We start from the raw sequence: 21199 nt of genomic DNA, 5'->3' as shown, positions 1-21199 counted from the left end.
CAATAGTCGAGTCGTGAGAGTATCAGAGCGACCACGACAGATTTCCTAGCTGCAATGGGGAGAAAATCGAAGAATTTCTTAAGGGATTTGATGAGGCCGAAGCAACGACCAGCTGTGATTCTAACATGCTCATCGAAAGAGAGGGGCGTATCAAATTGAACTCCCAGGTTTCGAGCAGAGACCACTGAGCTAGGTGGGGCCGCAGAATCCTTTGGCCACCAGTCCTTAGGGCAGAAGAGATGGTCTTTGCCTAGTGGGAGGATTTCCGTTTTTCCGCTATTGCATTTCAGATGGTTCTTCCTTAACCACTGAAACACCTCCTTGAGGCAATTCTCGAACCTCTGTTCTACGTCCGTACAATTTTTGTCGATCGAGACGACAAGTTGGGTGTCGTCCGCGTATGACCTGACTAGGATCCCATGCGACTCTATCACAACTAGGAGGGGTGCCATATAGATGTTAAAAAACAATGGGCTTAAAATGGACCCCTGCGGCACGCCGGATGAGATGGTTTTTTCGCTGGATAGATGGGGAGCCAAAGATACAGATTGGGACCTATTAGTTAGGAAGGATATTATCCAAGCCAGCACTGTATCTGTCACGCCAATCTCTCTCATCCTATCAATCAGGATGACATGAGAGATGGTGTCGAACGCTGCCGTTAGATCAAGCAGGATGAGTACAGCTTTCCTGCCCTCATCTTGTAGGAACTATAGCAGTTTTGGTCGGAAGTTCTAACAGATATCAACAAAATATCCAACCCGGACCTACCTAGATTTTATAGTTGCATCTTATGAGACCATCCCAGCACACAGACTTATCCTTTGAGATCAATGCGAGGACGAGCTATCACTCTGGCACTGGGTGTGGCCAAACAGGCACTACTAGGATGGCCAGTTGCGACTGGACTGACTGCACAAGCCATTGGCGCTCCTGGGAATGGAGACATTGACAGCATTAGTAAACCACACACTATCCAGGTATGACAAAACATGGAGACCATGTATACGTTGTCAATCTGGTTAATTCAGGGAGTCTCCGCATACTACACCTCACGCAGCTGACTCAAACGTACGATCAAAGGGCAGGGCTATCTGTTCTGCACCCTCTGCCTACTGGGCTCTAGTTTTCGTGAATGGTACCGGTTGGGCTTTGCTAAGCTTCTGTTTCTCCTCCTTGTTACCCCCCCGCCCACTCAAGATATTCCACTCTCCCCCACCAGCCTGTGGATGTAGGTGGGAAGTTGCTGTATTATATCCTGGTTTAAAACAATAAACAGATTTAAACCTAAAACCAAGATCAGCCCATACCTCACGGCCCCTTGTGACCATAGTGTGTTAAAATATTGCTCTGTAGAGTGGGCCTTGGTGGCAAAAGACAATGCTAACAGATGCAGTATCATCCATTGTCAAAGCCAGTAGGTCCAAAAAGCGAGACTTATTGGGTATGCAAATGCTTGTGATTTTCTTTGCCACCTTTTATCTCCTTGACTCTCCTGTTTCTCTGCAGTGAAGTATAAGGATGGCTTAAGTGCTACTGTAGGTACTCGCATGCCAAACTGAGCTAATGATGCTATCTGTGAGACCGACTGGCAGACCCTTAGGGTTCGCATGCTGTTTCTGAAAACAGCATTACCTGAAACTGAGGGTCATACCTTAGGGTTCTTAAGTAAGGGAGTTAGCGTCTGAAATCTGTTGACTGGAGGTCTGATTTAGTGGACGTCGGGGTTGAGACTGTCTGAAAACCCCGAGAAGCTTCTATTGCAGCACAGCACATCTGGAGCTATTGTTTCAGACCCTAGAGATCTTATTTATAGATATAAAGGTATGACCGCTCACCCAGAGGCTGGCATCATGTCTTATAAATTTCCAAGTAGGGAGACAATACAAGAAACCTGGTGTGGGCAGATACTGAGAGGTCACTAAAATATGAAAATAGCAACAAAAAAAAGTGACTGTGAATTTCCCTTCATGGACCAAGGTGGTCGTGGCAGAGGGTTCGGGTACCGCAAATAGGACCCTGTGAATGATAACCACTGTCTTGAAGAGTATCCTAAGAGAGAGCAAGTTAATTTTCACGGAATGACAGACATAAGAATGTATTTCAGGAAACCACCAGTGAGCCTTTCAACTTTATTCTGCCTCAGCCTACAGTTTAAGAATCAACAAGCGGGAGAACGCCAAGCTTAAATGTTCCCGGTCCTGGGCCTCAACACATTTTTGGAGACCAGGACTTATTTTTCATTCTCCAACTTTGACCTGGAGAAATGGAGAGGAAGACGGAAGAGGTAGAAAGATGGAGAAAGAGAAAAATAGGAAATCGGTGATAAAGGGATTAAGCTGGAACAGACAGTACCTGTAACAGTGAGATAAACAATCTGGCAGTGTGTTGTCAAGAAGTGTAGGATCTAGACTAAGCAGCCTTTGTATTCAGCAAACCTGGTATTCAGTAGCACCAGTGGGGAGCTCCTAATAAATGTATTTATTTATGCTTTCGGCAATTAAACACTGTAGAGTGCCACATGGTGGTTGACCTGTAAGGAGAAATACATTGGATAAGTGCAATTCTTACTTGGATTCAACTAAAGAGTTGTTCCGCATCCACTATCTAACTGTAATGAGGTAGGAAGTAAAAGCTACCAAAGCTCGCTGCGTGGACTATGTGACTTATGTGCTGTACTGTTTACGGACATCTATTCTGGCGAAGAGAGGGCACTCCTGTAAGGATCAAGTTGGAATGTGGAATTATAAACTGGCAATCATAAAATATTAAGTGGGGTGTATCTTTGCTAGCTCAAAGTGATTCTTGGAATGAGGTCTAGCAAAACAATAATCATTTATTCCATATTCCCCCCTTCCCCTCCCCCATATGCTGAGAGGCACTGAAAACTTTGATCGGCTTTTTGGTTTTTTCGTTTACCAAGGGGAAAACTTTGATGGTTCAGACACTTATTCTCAATCCCACGAACATGAATTTAGTCATTTTATGTTACTATTTGGAATCATTCTTATTCCGATTTCTCCTGGAGTACCTGATTGTGGGAGTGTATGGTCAAATCTTTAATATATTTGGACTAGTGTGAGTTGAGATCTATCGGTAAAAATTCCTTGTAACCTAAAATGCATAATTAGAATACACCATTTATTCCAACAGCCCAGTATTGATTCTTCTTGCAACATACCTCCATGGATGTCTAATTGGCCAAGTCCTCATTGTTTTGGTCTGCCTGACAACACAGCTGTCTTCATGAACTACTGTTTTCAAGTCTGTGGTGCTATACCCTTTAGTCATTGCATTGATATTTTGTCGAGCACACCTTGGATTAGCCTGATGATTGTACATCTCTCACCCTCAAACTATTTACTGTTGACTATCTTTCTACTTCCTCTAAGTGATTTCATTGCAATACATGAGAAACTGTTATAAATATGAAAAGCACATTCAGTCATCACACATACGGTATCTTATCTCATACATGCATTGCATACAAACTCAGTGAGCATTGTTTGTCACTTTTAAAGAGAGGGAGGTCTGGTCATGTGTGTGTGAGACCACATGTACTTGCGTGGGTACACATGCTGCCAGTAATAAGACAAGTTATGGCTAAGCCCGTTGGATGGTCTTGCTTTCTTAAACTCAATCAAACTGTATTTCTTCATGTTTTTATTACCACGTTAAGGCGAGACCTATTGGCTTTGCCAATGCTTGGTGTGTTGGAACATACTTTTGATCTTCTATAGAAAATTCATTATTGTGCCTCTATTCTTTTTAATGCTTTAATTTCTTAACGTTTTAAAAATGCATTTTCACCTTTGATAAATTGGAATTGTGTCCATGATGCATTTGAGAAAGCCTGAATTTGCTTTGGAAGCATCTAATATTCACTTTTTTTATGCAGGAAAATGGATTCTCAAGAAAGCTGTGACTACTTAAGTTAGAAACAGCTCACTTTTCGCCATTTGTGTTTCTTCGTCTTCTTCTTTGGAAGCGTTTCTCAAGAGAACATTCTTCTAATGGCTTCACAGTCCATGGTCCCTGAAAAACCAAAGGCACAGTCCATTAAAGGAAAGCGACATCTGCCACAAGACCAGTCAGTAAGCTGCGACGGTGAAGGAGATGGCCCCTTCGTGTTTGAAGCCAATGAAGCTTGGAAGGACTTTCACAATTCACTGCTTCACTTCTACGAAGCTGGAGAGCTCTCAGATGTCACCCTTAAGGTAAGCGAATGAGATGTCTTCCCAGTGCCAATTTTTTTATTTGTGTGTTGGCACAAGTTGATCATTTTTAAAGTGGCGTCAGTAATAGATCACAGTTTGAGGGCTAATAGGGAATTCTGGAGTGATTAACTGAGCTATCACTGTAAATATAACTGTAGTGCATTGAAGACCCTAATCATCATCCTTTATTGAACTGTAGTCTGCATTCTAATCTTCACACGCACTGATACTTAAATTGAACAGGTATTCGCATTTAGTGGTAGGGAAATTGCAGTGATGCTTCTTTAATGTCTTCCAAAAGCACGAAAGCCAAAAACATTCTGAACTTTCCGTTGCCTGAGCCAATAATGCAAGCTGTTGAGTCTGCTAATTTAAGAGAAATCGATTTTCTTTGCACCAAAATAAATTGTTCCTTATTTGAATATCCTTGACCGCTTTAGAACAGATTTGGTTGAAGTGTCTTTTACCAGCTGTTAATGTCTGAACCCTCAGAGACCACAGACCATTCTAAAGACGCCACCAAGATTTATTTTTACCTTTACTTATGCATTTATAAAGGGTTTATTGACACCAATCTACTCTTTACCAAAATAGAGGATTTACGGTTTGAGATGTTCCTAATGTGTAGGAAGAGTGAATTCCAAAATTTCGCTGCAAGAAATGAGAAGGATATGCCCTCTTGTCTGAATAGTTAAACCTTAGGAACAGTTGAAGGATTAAGGGTGATTAAAAGCAGATGACATGCTGGAGTGTACCAAGCGAATGTCTCCCTGAAGTAGCTTGGTCCTGAATTTGTGGGAAGCCAGTGGAGTGCTTCCAGATATCTTGAGATGGAGCATTAACCTGTAATGTTAAGGATGCAGTGGGGGCTGCATGTTGTACCATCTGAAGGCGGTGTCTAAGATATTCAGTGGTTCCCAGGTACAGTAAGGATGTATTATTCAGTCATCTGCTCATTCCTATTGTTCTCTCTTCCTCCCCATTTCCTGGTAAGACACTCTTTACCTCCCCAACTCTCCACTCCACCTTGTCTGTGCCTTCAACATAATCTGTTCGACCAGACTCTTAATTTGTACTGAAGTGGCTTGAGTTAAGAGAAACCTCTGATGTCTGCTTAAAAGACACAATGAACTTTCCACACGTGAGGGGAGTATGTTTTCAGCCATTTATAGTCTAAGTGAGCACCAAAGAATGTTGTATTGTGTTTCGCATTTGTATAGTACTTTCCTTTCTCTTGAGAGGCCCGAAAACAGTGGCATAGCTAGTCGTTTTGCCGCCAATGGCACCCCCTGCTTATGCCACAACAGCCACAGATAAGACCCAAAATATGTGCCCCCCCCTTGCCATGCCACTGCCTGAAGGTGCTTTTGTGGTGTGTGAGTTAGTAACCACTCTACTTGTAACGTTTGAGAAGCTTGCCTTTTTACATTAAATTCCTTGACACTCTACAGAGTGCATGGATGAAATGTTAATTGTAGTTTAGCCTGTATCTGATATGTCAGGTGAGGTGAACGAGGTTTGATCACACTGTATGCATGATGTGGCAAATGTTTCTATGCATAAGCATGGTTTTCGCGGTGGGTGTGCAGTGATCTTGGACTGTATCCTAGATACGAACCATTGTTTGTGTTAATTTGTGAATCGATCAGGGTAATTGCTAAATGTAGTGTATCCAGCAGCACTCTTAGCAGCAGGGCAGCATTTTGTAGGCTCCATCCTGGGGGGACGGAGAATCATCCCTCTGGAGGCATTTCTAACCAAATAAGGACTATTACTTTAAGTATTATGTTGGTCCATTCAGGCATGATTGAAAACCAGCTTCACTGGGGCACTCTTAAGCCACTGTGTGAGGAGTGGCGTAATGAATCCAGATAGGAGCCACGAAGGACCAGCCCTACTCTGGCATCGTTGATTCACAGTGTGCTACATGAGTCCACTTGGAGCAACAGAGCACCAACCCCAGTGAAGCCATTATTGAGCTAGCCATGGAGTAAGATATGGAATCCACCTTGATGCAGCAAAGGACCACTCCACTGCGGCACTGTTGTGCCGCTAGCAGTTACTATATGGAATTCACTCGGGCCACAGAGGGCCATCATACTAGGGTACTGTCTTTCCATAGGATGGTTAGGTAAATGATTACGTTACAGTTTTAAGGAGCTACATTGACGCCCTTAATATGTGATCTGGTCGGTAGGACATTGATACGATTTCAGAGAAGTGGGAAAGGAAAAGCATAGGTTATGGCCAAAGGTCCTAACTGGAAGGCGCCCTTAAATTCACAACCCTGAACGAAGGGGGCTGGCAAAGGCTGGGTGCAGGTAGGGGAGGGGCCCCCAACCAATCATGGCACTGCCTGAAAGGGAGAGAACAATGGGTATTCCGAAGAGTCGAGCAAAGAGTCAAGGCCCAGGTCACGCTAGCAAGTTGCTAACCCGTGATTTAAAGATGGCAGCCAAGAGCATCAAATCTCTCATGTGCCAAAGCTGATCGTAGTGCATTGTACATAATCATATAATGGTGTCTATCACAAAACCAAAAAACATGAGTGTACAAAAACCTGATTGAGCCTCACTTACCAGGGCTCTCAGTTTATGTCCTGTGGAAGATTTCATGAATACCTCCTCTGAGTCTCCTGCCTTATGTCAGAGCCAAACCGCTATGGTCTAATAATGAACATTGCATCGTATTTTGTTATTCACATCACTTGTTTAAACATTGCAAAATATGTTTGCAGTTTTTATCAATTTATCCTCCCTGCTGTTCAATAACTTATTGTTCAGCATTTGTTCTTTCAGAGAATCATATGCTTTCAGTTTTTTTCAGTTGCCAGGCTGGGAATGCATCGCATGATATTTCCTACAATTTGGTTTTTAGTCAGTCTGCTTCATTGTTGGAGCCTGTACTGTAGCCGGTGAGGTTGATTGGTTCAGATGTCCACCAACTAAAGAGACCTGTTTTGTAGTACAATATTGAAACTAGGGATCTACTCTGTTGTGGCCTCAAGACAACCTTGGCCACCTTTTTTACACAGTAGATTGTCGCATGAATACATTCTGCAGAACTTCTGGTTCTTGCATCCCTCACGAGAGCTTCTGTACTTACTTTGCCCAGGTATAGAGTGCAAGAAGAATGTGGAGATGTCTTGCCCATACCCCTGTAGATCATTGTGGTGGTGTTGAAGAGGGGGCAGAAGCTCATTAAGATGACCATGAACTAGATGAGAATGAATATGTGGTATCAGAACGGAGTCCACTTGATGGCAGTGTCTGTTGATTACCCCAGATGATAACACAATTTTTCATAAATTAATGGAATGAACCTTTGCTAAATGTGTGTACTGAAGGATAAAAATGTTAGATTGTGATTTCAAAGAAGAAATTAGTAGTGAAAGCCATCCTCATTGTACTGTATGGTATTTTTGCATTTCTATTGCATATTTTGTATCTCTTGAAAAGACCTCTAAAAGCTCTTCAAGCGAGCAACTAGGTAGAACCTACGCTTACAGTTCATGGACGAAGAAGTTAGGAAAAGTGCTGGATTCTGGGTCGACTAAAGTACAGAGTTTTCTTCTTGTGCGTGATGCCCAGAGAGTATGCTTCAATGTTGCTGCATAACTTACTAACCTATCCACCACTCAAATTTATTTCTTATTTCACTATACTACTTGAACTCTAATCCTTTATGGGTTCAGGAGTAGCGTGCTACTCGCTGAAAAAGCACTTTGACACCTCATCAGGGGTAGTAAGTGCTATATAAATGCAATTACAATACAATGCCCAGGAAGTGGTTTTCAAGAGTGATTGATTCACACGCAGTCTATACAAACCAGTGTCATTTGAAATTTTTAGTCTGCGTCAGTGATCTAAATAGCGCCCCTTTATGGGGCAGGATCCTATGGCAGGCCAAGAGAAAGTACCCCCACCCCTGGGGGCTAATGCTGAAGTACAAGCTGTGGACATGCTTCTAAACCACCAGCAAATCACCTTATGGAGTACTTACAGGATTAAAACAAGCATTGAAAATGCAATAGGTCTCGCCTTTGATTAAGTCAAAGACATTTGCTTTGCTAATGGTATTGTGTAGCAAATCAAATGGCTTTAACTTAATCAAAGGCGAGACCTATTGCATTTTCAATGCTTGTTGTTTTTAGCGGCTGCGTTTTCTGCCTGTGTTTTGTTCTCTTTTTGTCCTGTTGTGTGGTATGCACGGGCTAAATGCGTGTGAGTGACAAACAGAAGTTCTGTTTGAGTGAAGGTAGCAGATGTCTTTATTATGCACATTACATAAGAACTCAGGGACAGTGAATCGTGCCTACCTGCAAAATTGCAAGTCATGTTTCCACTTAAATTATCCAGACTTCTCCCCTCCACGCAATGATGCAAAACTACAGTTGTACAAGCACAAAATCATAAGCAAGAGTGCGCATGTACCTCTGGACTGAGATAGAGCAAGGGTTGACAAAGCCGGTAGGTTAGGATTTAATGTGTTCATGCACGTGCATGCAATGCAAGCACATTCAAGCCAGACAAACAACCAAAAGGCTCCTTTCACTTGGCTGCAGTCCTGTTTTTGTTTCTATGCCAAATAAATGACAAGGCGCCTTCAGTATAGCCCTCGTTTAGTTTCTACAACATAGATGAAAGGAAGAAAGGTGGTGGGGAGAATGAAGAGCGAGACACACAGGAAAGAGGGAGAGGTTGAGGTGGAGCCAGCAGGAGCCCCGGGTGACTGAGAACAAACCTTCTGAGCCAAGATGTGACTGATAACGTTTCAAGCGGTACAAAAGGGGGTGGTGATGGACGGAGCATCTGAATCAATCAAACCCAGTCAAAAGATCTGGGTTTAATCCATCACCGTTCTTTAGCCCACTCTGCCACCCCAGTTCAGACATGGCTATATGCAAATCAGTCTGACCCTGTGCCTCATGGGAACTGTCCAACCCGAACTGCCAAGCCATGTCTTCCCTTGACCGGATGCAAGCTTCAGAGGACCGGTTTCTGGCATTCCAGCCGTCTTCAGCCCGGCTTGCTTGAATCCAGTGGCAAAGTGTGCAAGGGACTCACGTCTGAGCATACCCTGCCACACTTATGGCAGCCAAAAGCAGTACAAAAGGATGTGGTGATGGACGGAGCATCTGAATCAATCAAACACTCACACCCAGTCAAAAGATCTGGGTTTAATCCATCACCGTTCGGGCTGAACTGTTCCCATGAGGCACAGGGTCAGACTGATTTGCATATAGCCATGTCTGAACTGGGGTGGCAGAGTGGGCTAAAGAACGGTGATGGATCAAACCCAGATCTTTTGATGGCACTTTTCCTCACTAGGTTCAGTACATAAGCCATCCAATATATCACAAAGGAAGGGGCCCCCTGAGTAGGATATGAGGCAGATCAGCAGGGGAAATAATCAGAATAAGCGAAGAAGAAGATAGATCTGCCCCGTTTTTAATCAATAATAGGCTCTTCAAGAGTCCAGTTTTTTTTCAATAGTCACCCATTTAGCGCTCACCAAAGTATCAGTGCCACATTAGATTCAGACAAGAACACATTCAAATTTATAAAAAAAATATCATTTTTATTTTTATTTACTTCATGTTTTAGAGTGCATATAGACATATTCATTTATTCAAACATTTCAATATAACAAGATAAAAAACACCCCATCAACAACCAGTCTTCCTGCATTCAAACTCAAACACATTCATCAATCACTAACAAACATTCTCATACATAATTCATTCATTCAACTCAGACAGGAATTAAGGAATAATGCTCTGAGAACATCCTGAACATGTCCTCTCAGCCATAGGCCGGAGATCGGTGATTAAAGGTTCAGGGCAAGTTGTTTCAACGCCGACGCGCGTTTCGGTGCCAGGCCCGAAGACTGGCCGCACCTTCGTCAGGGCAAAAGAAAGGGAAGGAGAGGGGGTAGTAGGTAACAGTATCACAAATGCTTCTGATATCCAGGCACTCTTGTATCCAGGCCCGAATTCACTTAAGCAGTCCGCCCAAGGGGAAATGATGGCAGGTCACCACCTTTAAATAACAAACAGGATTTCGGAACCTTCCTGGAATCCTAGGCACAAAAGAGTCCTAATATGCGAATAAAGCAGCGTGGTAGTAGGTTCGGGGCCGGAGACTGAATCGGCTTGATCGCGTTACAAATTAGCGCGTAGCAGCTTTCTTTGTTTCACAGAATTTAGGGTTCAGGCGAGTATCAGCTCTCAGCACGCCCCCGCAATCAAAATAAAGGATCTCGTCTTGCGGTGCTTTCAGCAATAAGTACCGTCGGGATACGGACGTTCCTTGTGGAGATTCCCCTTCACTCCGCATCCGGCAGCCAGACATGGCTATATGCAAATCAGTCTGACCCTGTGCCTCATGGGAACTGTCCAACCCGAACTGCCAAGCCATGTCTTCCCTTGACCGGATGCAAGCTTCAGAGGACCGGTTTCTGGCATTCCAGTCGTCTTCAGCCCGGCTTGCTTGAATCCAGTGGCAAAGTGTGCAAGGGACTCACGTCTGAGCATACCCTGCCACACTTATGGCAGCCAAAAGCAGTACAAAAGGATGTGGTGATGGACGGAGCATCTGAATCAATCAAACACTCACACCCAGTCAAAAGATCTGGGTTTAATCCATCACCGTTCGGGCTGAACTGTTCCCATGAGGCACAGGGTCAGACTGATTTGCATATAGCCATGTCTGAACTGGGGTGGCAGAGTGGGCTAAAGAACGGTGATGGATCAAACCCAGATCTTTTGATGGCACTTTTCCTCACTAGGTTCAGTACATAAGCCAGCCAGCCAGCCAGCCACCCACCCGCACCCATCTCGGTAGTAAAACTGTGGGGTCCATTGGAAGAGTAATTCCTGTGATCTCTTTTCTGAGGCATAGGAGAGCCGTGCATTATATGCCTGGGCCAGTGGACAGGCCACCAAATAAGGAGCATAGTGCCCCATTGCGGACATTCCCTCCAACCTTTATCAGATGTCCCGAATATTGCCCCCAATGAAACCGGGGCTAAGTACCATCTAGCACAGAGAGACCTTGTTAGTATTCTCTTTATATTTAGTGCAGATAGATGATTGCCCCTCTGGCCCATATTGTCTCCCATTTATCGGTTTAGTTAAGTCGCAAACTCCTCTTCCCATTTGCGCATGTAGAAACAGTGTGCAGAATCTTAGTTGGTCAATGGCCTCATAAGCGTGAAATTACAATCCTATTCTAAGGCATTTTAACCCCTTCGCTGCTGATGACGAGCTCAGCTCGTCATCAGCCACGCTGGTCGTGTGCGGATGACGAGCTGAACTTGTCATGTAACGCAGCTTTTGGAAAAAAGCCGCACAGCGCAAAAATAACCCCCGCACGCATGTGGTTAAAGCAAACTGTTTGCATTCTTTAAATCCTTTAAATAAAAAGAAAGATCAAATTGCATTGCGTTAATTTGTGCTGGAAATATAATTTGAAGTACATTTTATAAAGAATTCTAAGTAATCCTTGCTCTGTTCCTCTGTCACAGCTTTCTGTAGGTAATTCCAAAGCAGAGCCAATGGGCTTCTAATAATGTAACTCTTTCTAAAGGTTTGATCTGGGTGATCTGCTTGCTCTGTCTTTTCCATGTTTTTATAGCGTCACAATGTGTAAGTAATTATGCACTTGTTTGTACATTGGTCTTTCCATTGCACTGCATAATGGATATTGACCTCTTTCATCTTCAAATTTTGGCTGTTCTACTTTAGACATTATTTATAATGTGATACATTTGTCAGTGGAACATTTGGTGTTCCGTTTAAAGAAGAAACCACCAATTCAGCCTCCAAACACAGTAGGTTTTACACCGAGCCTTCTGGCCCTGGCAGTTTTCTGCCGAACTTTGCAAACAGTTGCTAAACACTGTATTCCTAGGTTAGCAAAATCAAATTGTGGTATGTGCTCACCGCATAGATGAAATCTTTATGAGCAAAGAAGCATGATTGCCAAGAAGTTGACAAAGCCATAGTTCGCACCTTTTCGGTTGCCATTCTTAACCTGGCTTCCTTGCTAATGCGGTTTGCCAGCGATATTCAGCAACAGCAAAAAGAGCAAGAATTGGCAAAGCCAACAGGTCTTGCTGTGGAGCATTGGTAGAAGGCAAAATGCTTTTGCCAGTGCTGTGCAGCCACAATAACAAGAGATAAGCGTGCCACGTTCATAGTGCATAGGCATCATGACTCTACTGGTGCCATTGTTTAGTAGGCATGTGCATGCTTGATGATGTATGCACTTGCATCACCACACATGGTCATGCTTACGTGATGATGTGGGTGGCATTTTATTTACCAATCTTAGATGCCGGATGCTGCTTTGCGTAGTAAAAAATGCACATTTCAGCAAGCGGAACTGCTTGGCAGCAAGCGTTTTTACAGTAAAAGATGTGAAAAAATAAACATTAACAGGACTGCAAGTGGGGGTAAGCAACGGGGTTTGAGGAGGGAAATGAAAAAGAAGTAGCTAGGTGTTGGGAGAAGGGAGAATGGAGGAGTAAAGCAGCAGATAATTAAGAGAGCAACACAGAGGATGGAAGGTGATTTGGTGGGGAGATGCTTGTAACAAAGAGCAACACCAAGGGAGAGTGGCACAGAGCGTATTAGGAGACACACACAAGGGAGTGAGCTGGAAACACATGCACTCTCATGTAGTACTTAACGAAAAAGAAAAAAATAGTTTCCTAAATATGAGTAGTAGAAGAATACAGTTCAGCTTGTCAAACATGATGGCAGAGGTTATGCTTCATGGGAGGAAAAAACACAAGAGGATGGCAAGCCATCAAATAAGCAAACAAATGAGCAACAATAAAGCCAACCAGTGGTAAGCAATGGACTGGCTATAAGCCCCCTGTAAGCTCTTGGTATGGGTCACCGGAGGCTTTCACGTCCAGACAGCTAAAAGTTGCCTGGTATTCAAGACGTAAGAATAATTATTGCCGATGCTGAACATTGCCAAAAAAAAGCACAATGATGTGCACGCATGCTCAATTATGTGTCTTAATGCTACAGTACGCCACTGTCAGGAAGTGTATGGACGCCCACGTCTTGAAGTACCCACCTTTTTCTTTTTTTCTTCCTTTTTTAGGTCTCGGCTAGCGTAGGCTGCGCATGCGCAGTCTCACTTGTGAGATTTTATGTTTCTGGGTAGCTTTCACTAGAGGGCTTTAAGCCCCGCCCCCTTTTCCATTTGGCTGGCGTCACCGTTTAGGGTAAACGGTGGCCAGCCATTAGAAAAGAGCGTCCTCTGTCGTACACTTTTCTCTTTTAGAGCCTTCCCACTTGGACTGGCTGCCCTGACTTACTGCTGGCGTAAAAGGTTTGTTATCTTCTTTATGGGGCGAAACAGATGACCCCATAAAGAAGATAATCAACCTTTTACGCGAGCAGGAAGTCCGGCCGAGCCCATCCAAGTGGGATGGCAGAAATAGAAGAAATGTGTATGTCGTCGCGATTATACCCAAATGAAAGAAATAGATATTTTTTCTATTTCTTTACTTTTGGTATAATCGAGGCACCCGCACTTTACTTTTAAAATGTTATAAGGAAATCGCTGGTGCTGCGGCTGCCTGGCGAGCGCTTGTTTGTAAAAGCACATGAGCACTCTGAATGGCATTTCGCATTGAGCAACAGTGTTCACCGTCACCCAATTCAATGGCACATTAGACCACTCTGCCACATAGTCCTGAAGCTACTAGGGCACCGTACAGAAGCACCCGTTACCTTTCATAATGACAATAATTTCTTCAGACTCATAGGCTGTCAAGCGCCAACATTCCCCCTAGAACCAGCTCTCAGAAATCGAAAGTCTGCAGCATTAGCCTTCATCAGAAACCTCACCCATATTTGACCAATGTAAATCCCCCATGAGCTGCCTTTAAATGCTATAAAAAGGAGCAGTTGCCCAACCACTTAGTCTGCCTCCTCTTTAGGGCCCACCACGCCAGAGCTGCCCTGCGTGGACACTGCGTATCAAGCGAGAAGGACTCACACCCGAGTGGCTCCCATCTTGCTCCAGTCATGCAGAGCCCTGACGGGACTCACCAAAAAAATTTCGCACATTAGTGTAAGAACTTTGAAATGTCTTCCTGCACTGCCTAGTGATGCTGTTAGATTTCATACTGCTACGAAAAAAACTAGACGATTCCAGAATAAGGTTCTTGTTATCAAAACCTCTCTGATACTTGACCCCTGCATTGCCATACATTGCTAGTCAGCCAAATGCACAGTCACCATAACGGTACCGGAGCTGAATTAACTGATCTTTATTGCTACCGCATTCAAAGCTACTCCTTTTATCACCTGCAGAATAATAAAGGTGTAGGGACCCACCAGGGAGTGACACAATTACCCTGGGGTTTTAATCCACTAGGCAGCTAGATCTGACTTTGTCGTAGGATAAATTACCGGGATCCAAACCCATGTCCTGGGAAGGCCCTTGCCACGGGGCAGAAGTCTTATTACTCATGGGCTGTAGCTCCTTGTTCACTGTCTAACTACCCCCCCCTTGCTGTGTGGCAATTGTATGGGTCAGCTGCAGCTTACTCCTGATCACTTGAGAATATAAAAAGAATCACCGGATTGAGATTTCACACTATCTAGGGCTGACCTCATCCCCCAATGATTTCCCCAAAAAAGGGGGTGGTAGGGTTGCTATGAGTTTCTCGTGATTATTCCTAAAATCTTTACTTAAGCAGGCAACACTGCGACCATCAACGCTCATTTTCCTGCTGAAACGAGAATGCAACTTTATCCATTATCCCATGGAGAAGACCACTAGCAGATGTTACTATATATAAATCCAGCAATGCTGCTTAAAAATACTCCTCCACCCTTTGAACCTTTTCGCCCCCCTCCTTAAACCTGACCCTTATTACCAGGCTCTGGTTAGATGCGCTGCACTCCATTTCTCCCGATTGAAACCGTAGTATTCACACGCATCCAGCATTTCAGGGGAGCCAAAATCCTGCTGATGGTGGCGATAAGTGACCTGCAGATCTACAACATTACCCTGGAAATGATTTTTGTGGAGGTGAGTAGGTCACGAAGATTGCTTAGAAAATCTTCCCTGCAACCCATGTCTCCCTGGCACCCTTCTCACTGATGCCTGCAGCCAGTATGCTAATACGAGACTCTTAGGTAATACATCGCTGCCAACCAAGTGCACTAGCCCACGATCAATATCACTTCCTTGTCTTGAAACATATGCACTGCAGATTAGGGTTCTTTTAGCTGGCGGCACATCCCCCACAAACTATCTCCATGACGAAAATATCTTAATGGTTGTGGAACTTATAACCTGCATCCTGTCGCTCCTGCAAGTTAAGCACTCAGATGGGTGAGCTGGACTAACCGTGCGACCACCAAAAGTAGAATCACCACTGGAATCGGTAATTATCAGTACTAGCTCTTTACTCTCCCCAGGAGAAATAAGCTTTCTTCCACCCGGTTCAAAGGTTTCCCTTTAGGATTCATCTGATTCCAAATAGCACATCTATTCACAGGTAATAAGCACTTTCCTCTGTAGCCTCGCTGTATTGCGGAATCGCTAGAGGGTTTCCCCTCCTACCTGTAGACCCTGAACAACTGAATAGGGTTCTTGCCTCCCTCTGTCCTAATTGAAGTCATAACAGCAGTCCTCGTGCCCATCCTATTGTAATCCGGCTCCGCGGGAAAACAGGCGTTGTCTAACTTGGAGCATCTTATTAGTACTCGTGCCAAGGAATTGCAAACATCCAGGACCAACGAGTGATTGCACTGATCCTTCCGTATGCTGCTGAAGCCCACACAAACCAATGACCACACCACTCCAATCAGACTTCGTGAGTAGGTGCCCTGACATGTGGTTCTCACAGGGAGTCCGTTGGCTATATACATCTACAGCGGCACTCCTGGCTGTACCGCATATTTAGAAAGTAACATACAAGGCGGCTTAGTGATAAAGCCTAGTGACCGTAGTGTACTTTCTCTCAGGGAGCGCGCACGGTGTAGTGAAATTGCCCCCTTCGCTCTTCCCCATGGACATCCTGTTTCTCTTGTTACCAGTATTCCTCCACTTCTTCTTCCGTATTTAGACTGCATGGCTATCTGAGCCCCCCTGACCTCTGACCCTTCCCAGCTGGGCTGTATCATGTACAGATGCATGCACCTCCTGTCTGGGCGCCGCCGACCTTTACAGATTCACCCCGATTTTGGATGGAATTCTATTCTCAGAATGTTCCGACTCTCCATTTCACCATTTGCATTCTGGGCCATACTAAGAGCCAGGATGGCAGTCCATAACCCTATCCCCCGCGCACAAGCAGACTCGTCCCAGAGTGCGTGCCAAACCTCTCAATGTAATACCCAACTCAGCTGGTATCGAAAACAGCTATTTAACAAACACAAGGAGTTTCTTAGAAGCTTTTACTCTTATGAATACATTTCTGTTTCAAGTCCGTTCGGTGATCGTACCTGCGGTCCTAGCTTTAATAGCCCCCACGGGCAATGCAGACAAACAGACTCCCCCTGTAAATGCCTCAGACTAAATCACCCCCACAGGTCGCCATCCTGAGAACTCACGCTGCCGACGGCTAAACCGCTTCCTCGAACTTCCCGGGAACTCAAAAATGCAAACCCTGATTTTGTTTGTTTTTTTGATTTTTTTTTTTTTTGGTCTGCCACATATCTCTTACTCAAACATGCCCCCTCTCATCCAATCCAGGGAAGACATGGCTTGGCAGTTCGGACTGGACTGTTCCCATGAGGCACAGGGTCAGACTGATTTGCATATGGCCATGTCTGAACTGGGGTGGCGAAGTGAGCTAAAGAACGGTGATGGATTAAACCCAGATCAGTTGACTGGGGGTGAGTTTTTGTATTGTCAACGCTCCGTCCATCACCCCCTTTGGTTTTTCTTTGTTCGCCCTCATCACCGGCATTGTGATTTTCAAATATATATAGCGCAAACTTGGCCCGAAAGTGTCAGAGCGCTTTACCAGGACCCATTGCCTTACACAAGGACACATTCAGTGTTTTGGACAGCGGGAGGTTAAAATCACAAGATGTTGGCGATGAATCCCTCAGGCTATTTTGGCTCAATGCCCAGACTCGGACTTGGTTGCTCAGCTTCAGTCTGCTGCCCAAGCCACTCACCACAACGGCTCCCTTGCAAAAATAACTTACCCCTACCAACATGCCCCCTTTCACTTAGACCCTCATAGACTAGAGCCGCTCCCACGCGTCACAACGCGGGTCTGATGAGTAAAACTCTAACCCGTGCGACTCCCAGCCAGAACGGCCCCCTGCTGCAGTACATCATACAAGCATTGAAAATGTAATAGGTCTCGCCTTTGAATAAGGTAAAGCCATTTGCTTTGCTGATGGTATTGAATAGCAAATAAAATGGCTTTAACTTAATGAAAGGCGAGACCTATTGCATTTTTAATGCTTGTTCCTTTTTAGTTTACTGTTTCAAGATGGTAGATGCCCATAATGGACAAGTAAATAATAAAAAACAAAGACTAAAATGTGCACAAAAGCACGTGTATACAAAGGAATGACCTGGTAGCACATTGCAGCTGCCAGACCCTTCCAAGAAGGTATTATTTATTATTTTAATAGAGGGCAAGGGAGGAGTAGATTGAGTGGGAGTATAACCAATAAATGCTGCTAATGAGCGACGGTGAGCAGGGAGTGGGTGGGCTGGAACAGAAGGGGTTGGAGTATAATAAGAAGGGGGGCCGAATGGGGACATCAAGGGGAAACAGCAGACACGCTGGACAAAGCGATAGAAAACTGAGTGTACGGGCATCCAGCACACACAGGAGACTGGGCATGAATAAAAAATATAGCACATGCCCTCCCATTGAATGCTAAAAGCAGAGTATAGTTCCTGGAATGGAAGCATTGGAAGGATAAAAGTTATCCAACTATAAGGATTGTAAATCAACTATGCTTTCTGTGAGGAACAAACACAATAAGAGCAAGGAACACCATTGAATAAGAAGCAAGCAGATGACTCTGACAGGAAAGCCAGCCAATGATAACCAGTGGACTGACTCAAAGCCCTCTGAAAGTGTTGGTATTGTCCTCAATAGATCTAAGCACTTAAAGTACCAGCTACACAACTCTAATGGTAGGGACTTCTCCTTTGAGTTGCACCATTTTTCTTACACATTTCCTGTTAATCTATTTTGGGACTTATTTTTGCATTTGTGGTCTACGTTACCACAACAAGAGTACAAAAGAGAAGGCTGCTTAGCGACATTTCTCATGAATGTTAACTCTGCCAGTAACAATAAGGGACTTGAAGGACTAGACTGACTAGGCTGGTAAAGTTTGTTGGTTGGTTGATGGCATTTTTGCAGTTGTAGAGTAAGACACAGGGCTGGCACCTTGCTATTTTTTTTTTACTTGTCAGTATTAAGTCCAGGCAGATAAAAGCAGAGAAATCTGGTATTTTCTTTCTCTTCTATAACCTAGACATAAAACGGCAAACTCACAAAAAAATCTGTTAAAAAGTATATCCTAGAGCTGCCCAAATTGTTTCAGAATGCAAAGAAATAACTGCTATATTAAAACATAATCCTGACCATTTTACACATTGTTTTTCTTGGCTGTTTTAGAATAGCTAAATGTAAATGAATGGCAGGTAGGGTGGTAACCCTAGTAGGAGATAGCAAATCTAATGTTTTTTTCTGTCAATCGAGCTAATATGCCTGTGCTTACAAAAATAGTTTTTAACATAATAACACCGATGTTATAAGTATTTGAGAGGAAAAAAATATCTCCAAGAAATTCTGTAACTGGTAAACCAGTGGCAGCTGAAGGCATGATTGACTGGATGGGTACCATGAAACCTTTGTTGGGGAAGAAGGGCTTGGGGGGTAGAGAAGGCTACGGGGCACCATCCGTGGTGGTTTAGGTTGTTTTCCTCCAGTCTCTTGGGGTCCATCCTACTAGGGGTCTGCAAGCTGGTTCAAGCAAAACCATTTCTGCACTTGACTTTCATGGTAAAAAGGACGAGCAGTCCATTTTCTCAGGAAGGTAGTATGGGGATTGAGTTAACCAATAGACGCAATAACATATTGTCCAGCCCAGTGCTTATCCTTTAGTTAAAAAAAAAAAAAACTTTAATCTCATGACAAACTAAATACTGTGCTACACAGGTAAATAGGAATGCAATTGTAGGGTGCTTGTCTGTTACGTCCTTCAGTAAGGTACGGCAACCTCATTCTGATATTATCTACCCTCTGCTGAAGGAGTTATGTAATGACTATTGTCTCCAAGCATCATATCGGCATAGTATCGTATTGTATTTATTTATATTTTTTGTCAATAAAAACCATTACACAATCATTCATTCCTTACATTTCATAAAATGTAAGCTTAGGTTTTTGACAAATCTTTTAAAATGTACTTATGACTGCAAGTTAAAAATTAATATAATAATTTCATTAATGCAGTTCTTGTGTGGCCTCAACTTGAATAATTGTTCTTTCAAAAAGGGCTTTTTGCGATCGCATTATTCAATGTGCAAGAGCTAGTGTTTAAAGTGCTATTGTGCTGAGGTGCATTTTAATTCAAGTGTCTTCCTTCTTGTTATCCCGGGTTTTAAAGTGCGCAGGCTTTGTTCTTTTGTTCTAATCGCTCTTTTAACACTAATTTCTATGGATTTGACCTTCAGTTCTTCAGCTCAGAGAAATTACTGTTCTTCCTTTGTACGTTACGTAAACCCGGAGTTAAAGTGCAGATGCAATATACTTCCCAGTTATAATTCTTTGTCAATGTGCTGGTGCCCTAATTTGATTGCTCTAATGCTTTTATGTTTACTTTTACAAATGTTACTCCCCGGCATATAAGCGGTATAGAGGAGCCACCCAGCCCATGCCTTACAGCTTGCCTGCATTCTCGTATTTCTAGTTCTCTGAAGATTCTTTTCGGCATTATTTTCTGTCTGGCAAACGTAGAATATATGTGCAAGACTTTCTTCCTTATATTTGCATAAAAAACATTCTTTGTTCGATGTCTGATCCTTCCAGGGTGGCATTAGATCTTTTGTTTCCCCTTTTCCGCAACGGTACTACATAAACTGGAGTTTTGTTTTTGGTGAAAAATGTGCTGTAATGTAATCCTGGTGCCGTAATCTTTTATAGGAATTTCACTGTCCAAGCGTGACATCTGTGTGCAAGGCATGTCTTATCTGATAAGTATGGAAGATGCTTGTTTGTAGCTTTTATCACTTTAGAAAAAGCCTGTTTCCCAATACTTGCACTCCAGGCGTCTTCTTTTCCAAGTTCCTTGATAGCCTGTTTTAGATATAGCCCCCAAGAATCTTTTTATTTTGTTGCATTTGCTACTCTATTTCCTTCAAGCACATATGGTCGATTCACCCTCTTTCTAACGTACGTAATCTCCAGCATAGTTATATAAAGCCACCTTTACATTGGTATGTTTGATTCAGCAGCACAAACTCTAAACGCACCTGTGCCGGAGATGCAGTTTTCGTGATGCTGAACACAGCTTTATATACTCTTGTTTGGATTTCTTTCAATGTTTCCATACCATAAGCCACTGTTGGCATTAACTGAGCACTCATAACTGTTAGCAGATGGTCAAATGAAGGACAGCTCAATTGTGTTCTTAAAGTTCTGAAACCATAGTTTAAGGATTGCGCTTTTGCCTGCATTGTTTCTACGAGTTTACCTTCATTTGATGCGCCACGATGAATCTGAAGTATTTGTATAACTTAACTCCCTCAACTTTGTTCCCTTCCAAGAACGAGATGTACTTCTTGTTCTTAAAGTCTACCAACCAATCCACTTTGGTTTTCTTCAGATTTAGCTCTAACCCATTTTTACTCATCTATGTTTTTAAGGCGTCCATACTCTGCTGAAGTCCTATTGGTGTTTGGCTCAATAAGACAATGTCTGTGTACTGTAGGTATTCTGTTTCTTCTTGAGCCAGTATT

At 43.5% G+C, this 21199-nt stretch overlaps 1 protein-coding gene across 2 annotated transcripts in view; it reads left to right on the top strand.

Annotated features, from left to right (window-relative positions):
- The window catches only part of KLHL8 (kelch like family member 8), a 406134-nt gene that overhangs the window by 121751 nt on the left and 263184 nt on the right, over nucleotides 1-21199 (top strand). For both annotated transcript variants that reach the window (XM_086961895.1, XM_086961896.1), the window contains exon 2: nucleotides 3899-4217. In XM_086961895.1, the coding sequence (XP_086818021.1) occupies nucleotides 4014-4217 (204 nt within the window). In that variant the 5' untranslated portion in view covers nucleotides 3899-4013. The remainder of the gene's footprint in view (nucleotides 1-3898; nucleotides 4218-21199) is intronic.

This window comes from Lissotriton vulgaris, chromosome 3_1 (genome assembly GCF_964263255.1).
Source record: "Lissotriton vulgaris chromosome 3_1, aLisVul1.2, whole genome shotgun sequence".
In the NCBI taxonomy this organism is placed as follows: Eukaryota; Metazoa; Chordata; class Amphibia; order Caudata; family Salamandridae; genus Lissotriton; species Lissotriton vulgaris.
Note: the sequence above shows the minus strand (reverse complement) of the source record. Positions and strands in the feature narration are given on the sequence as shown.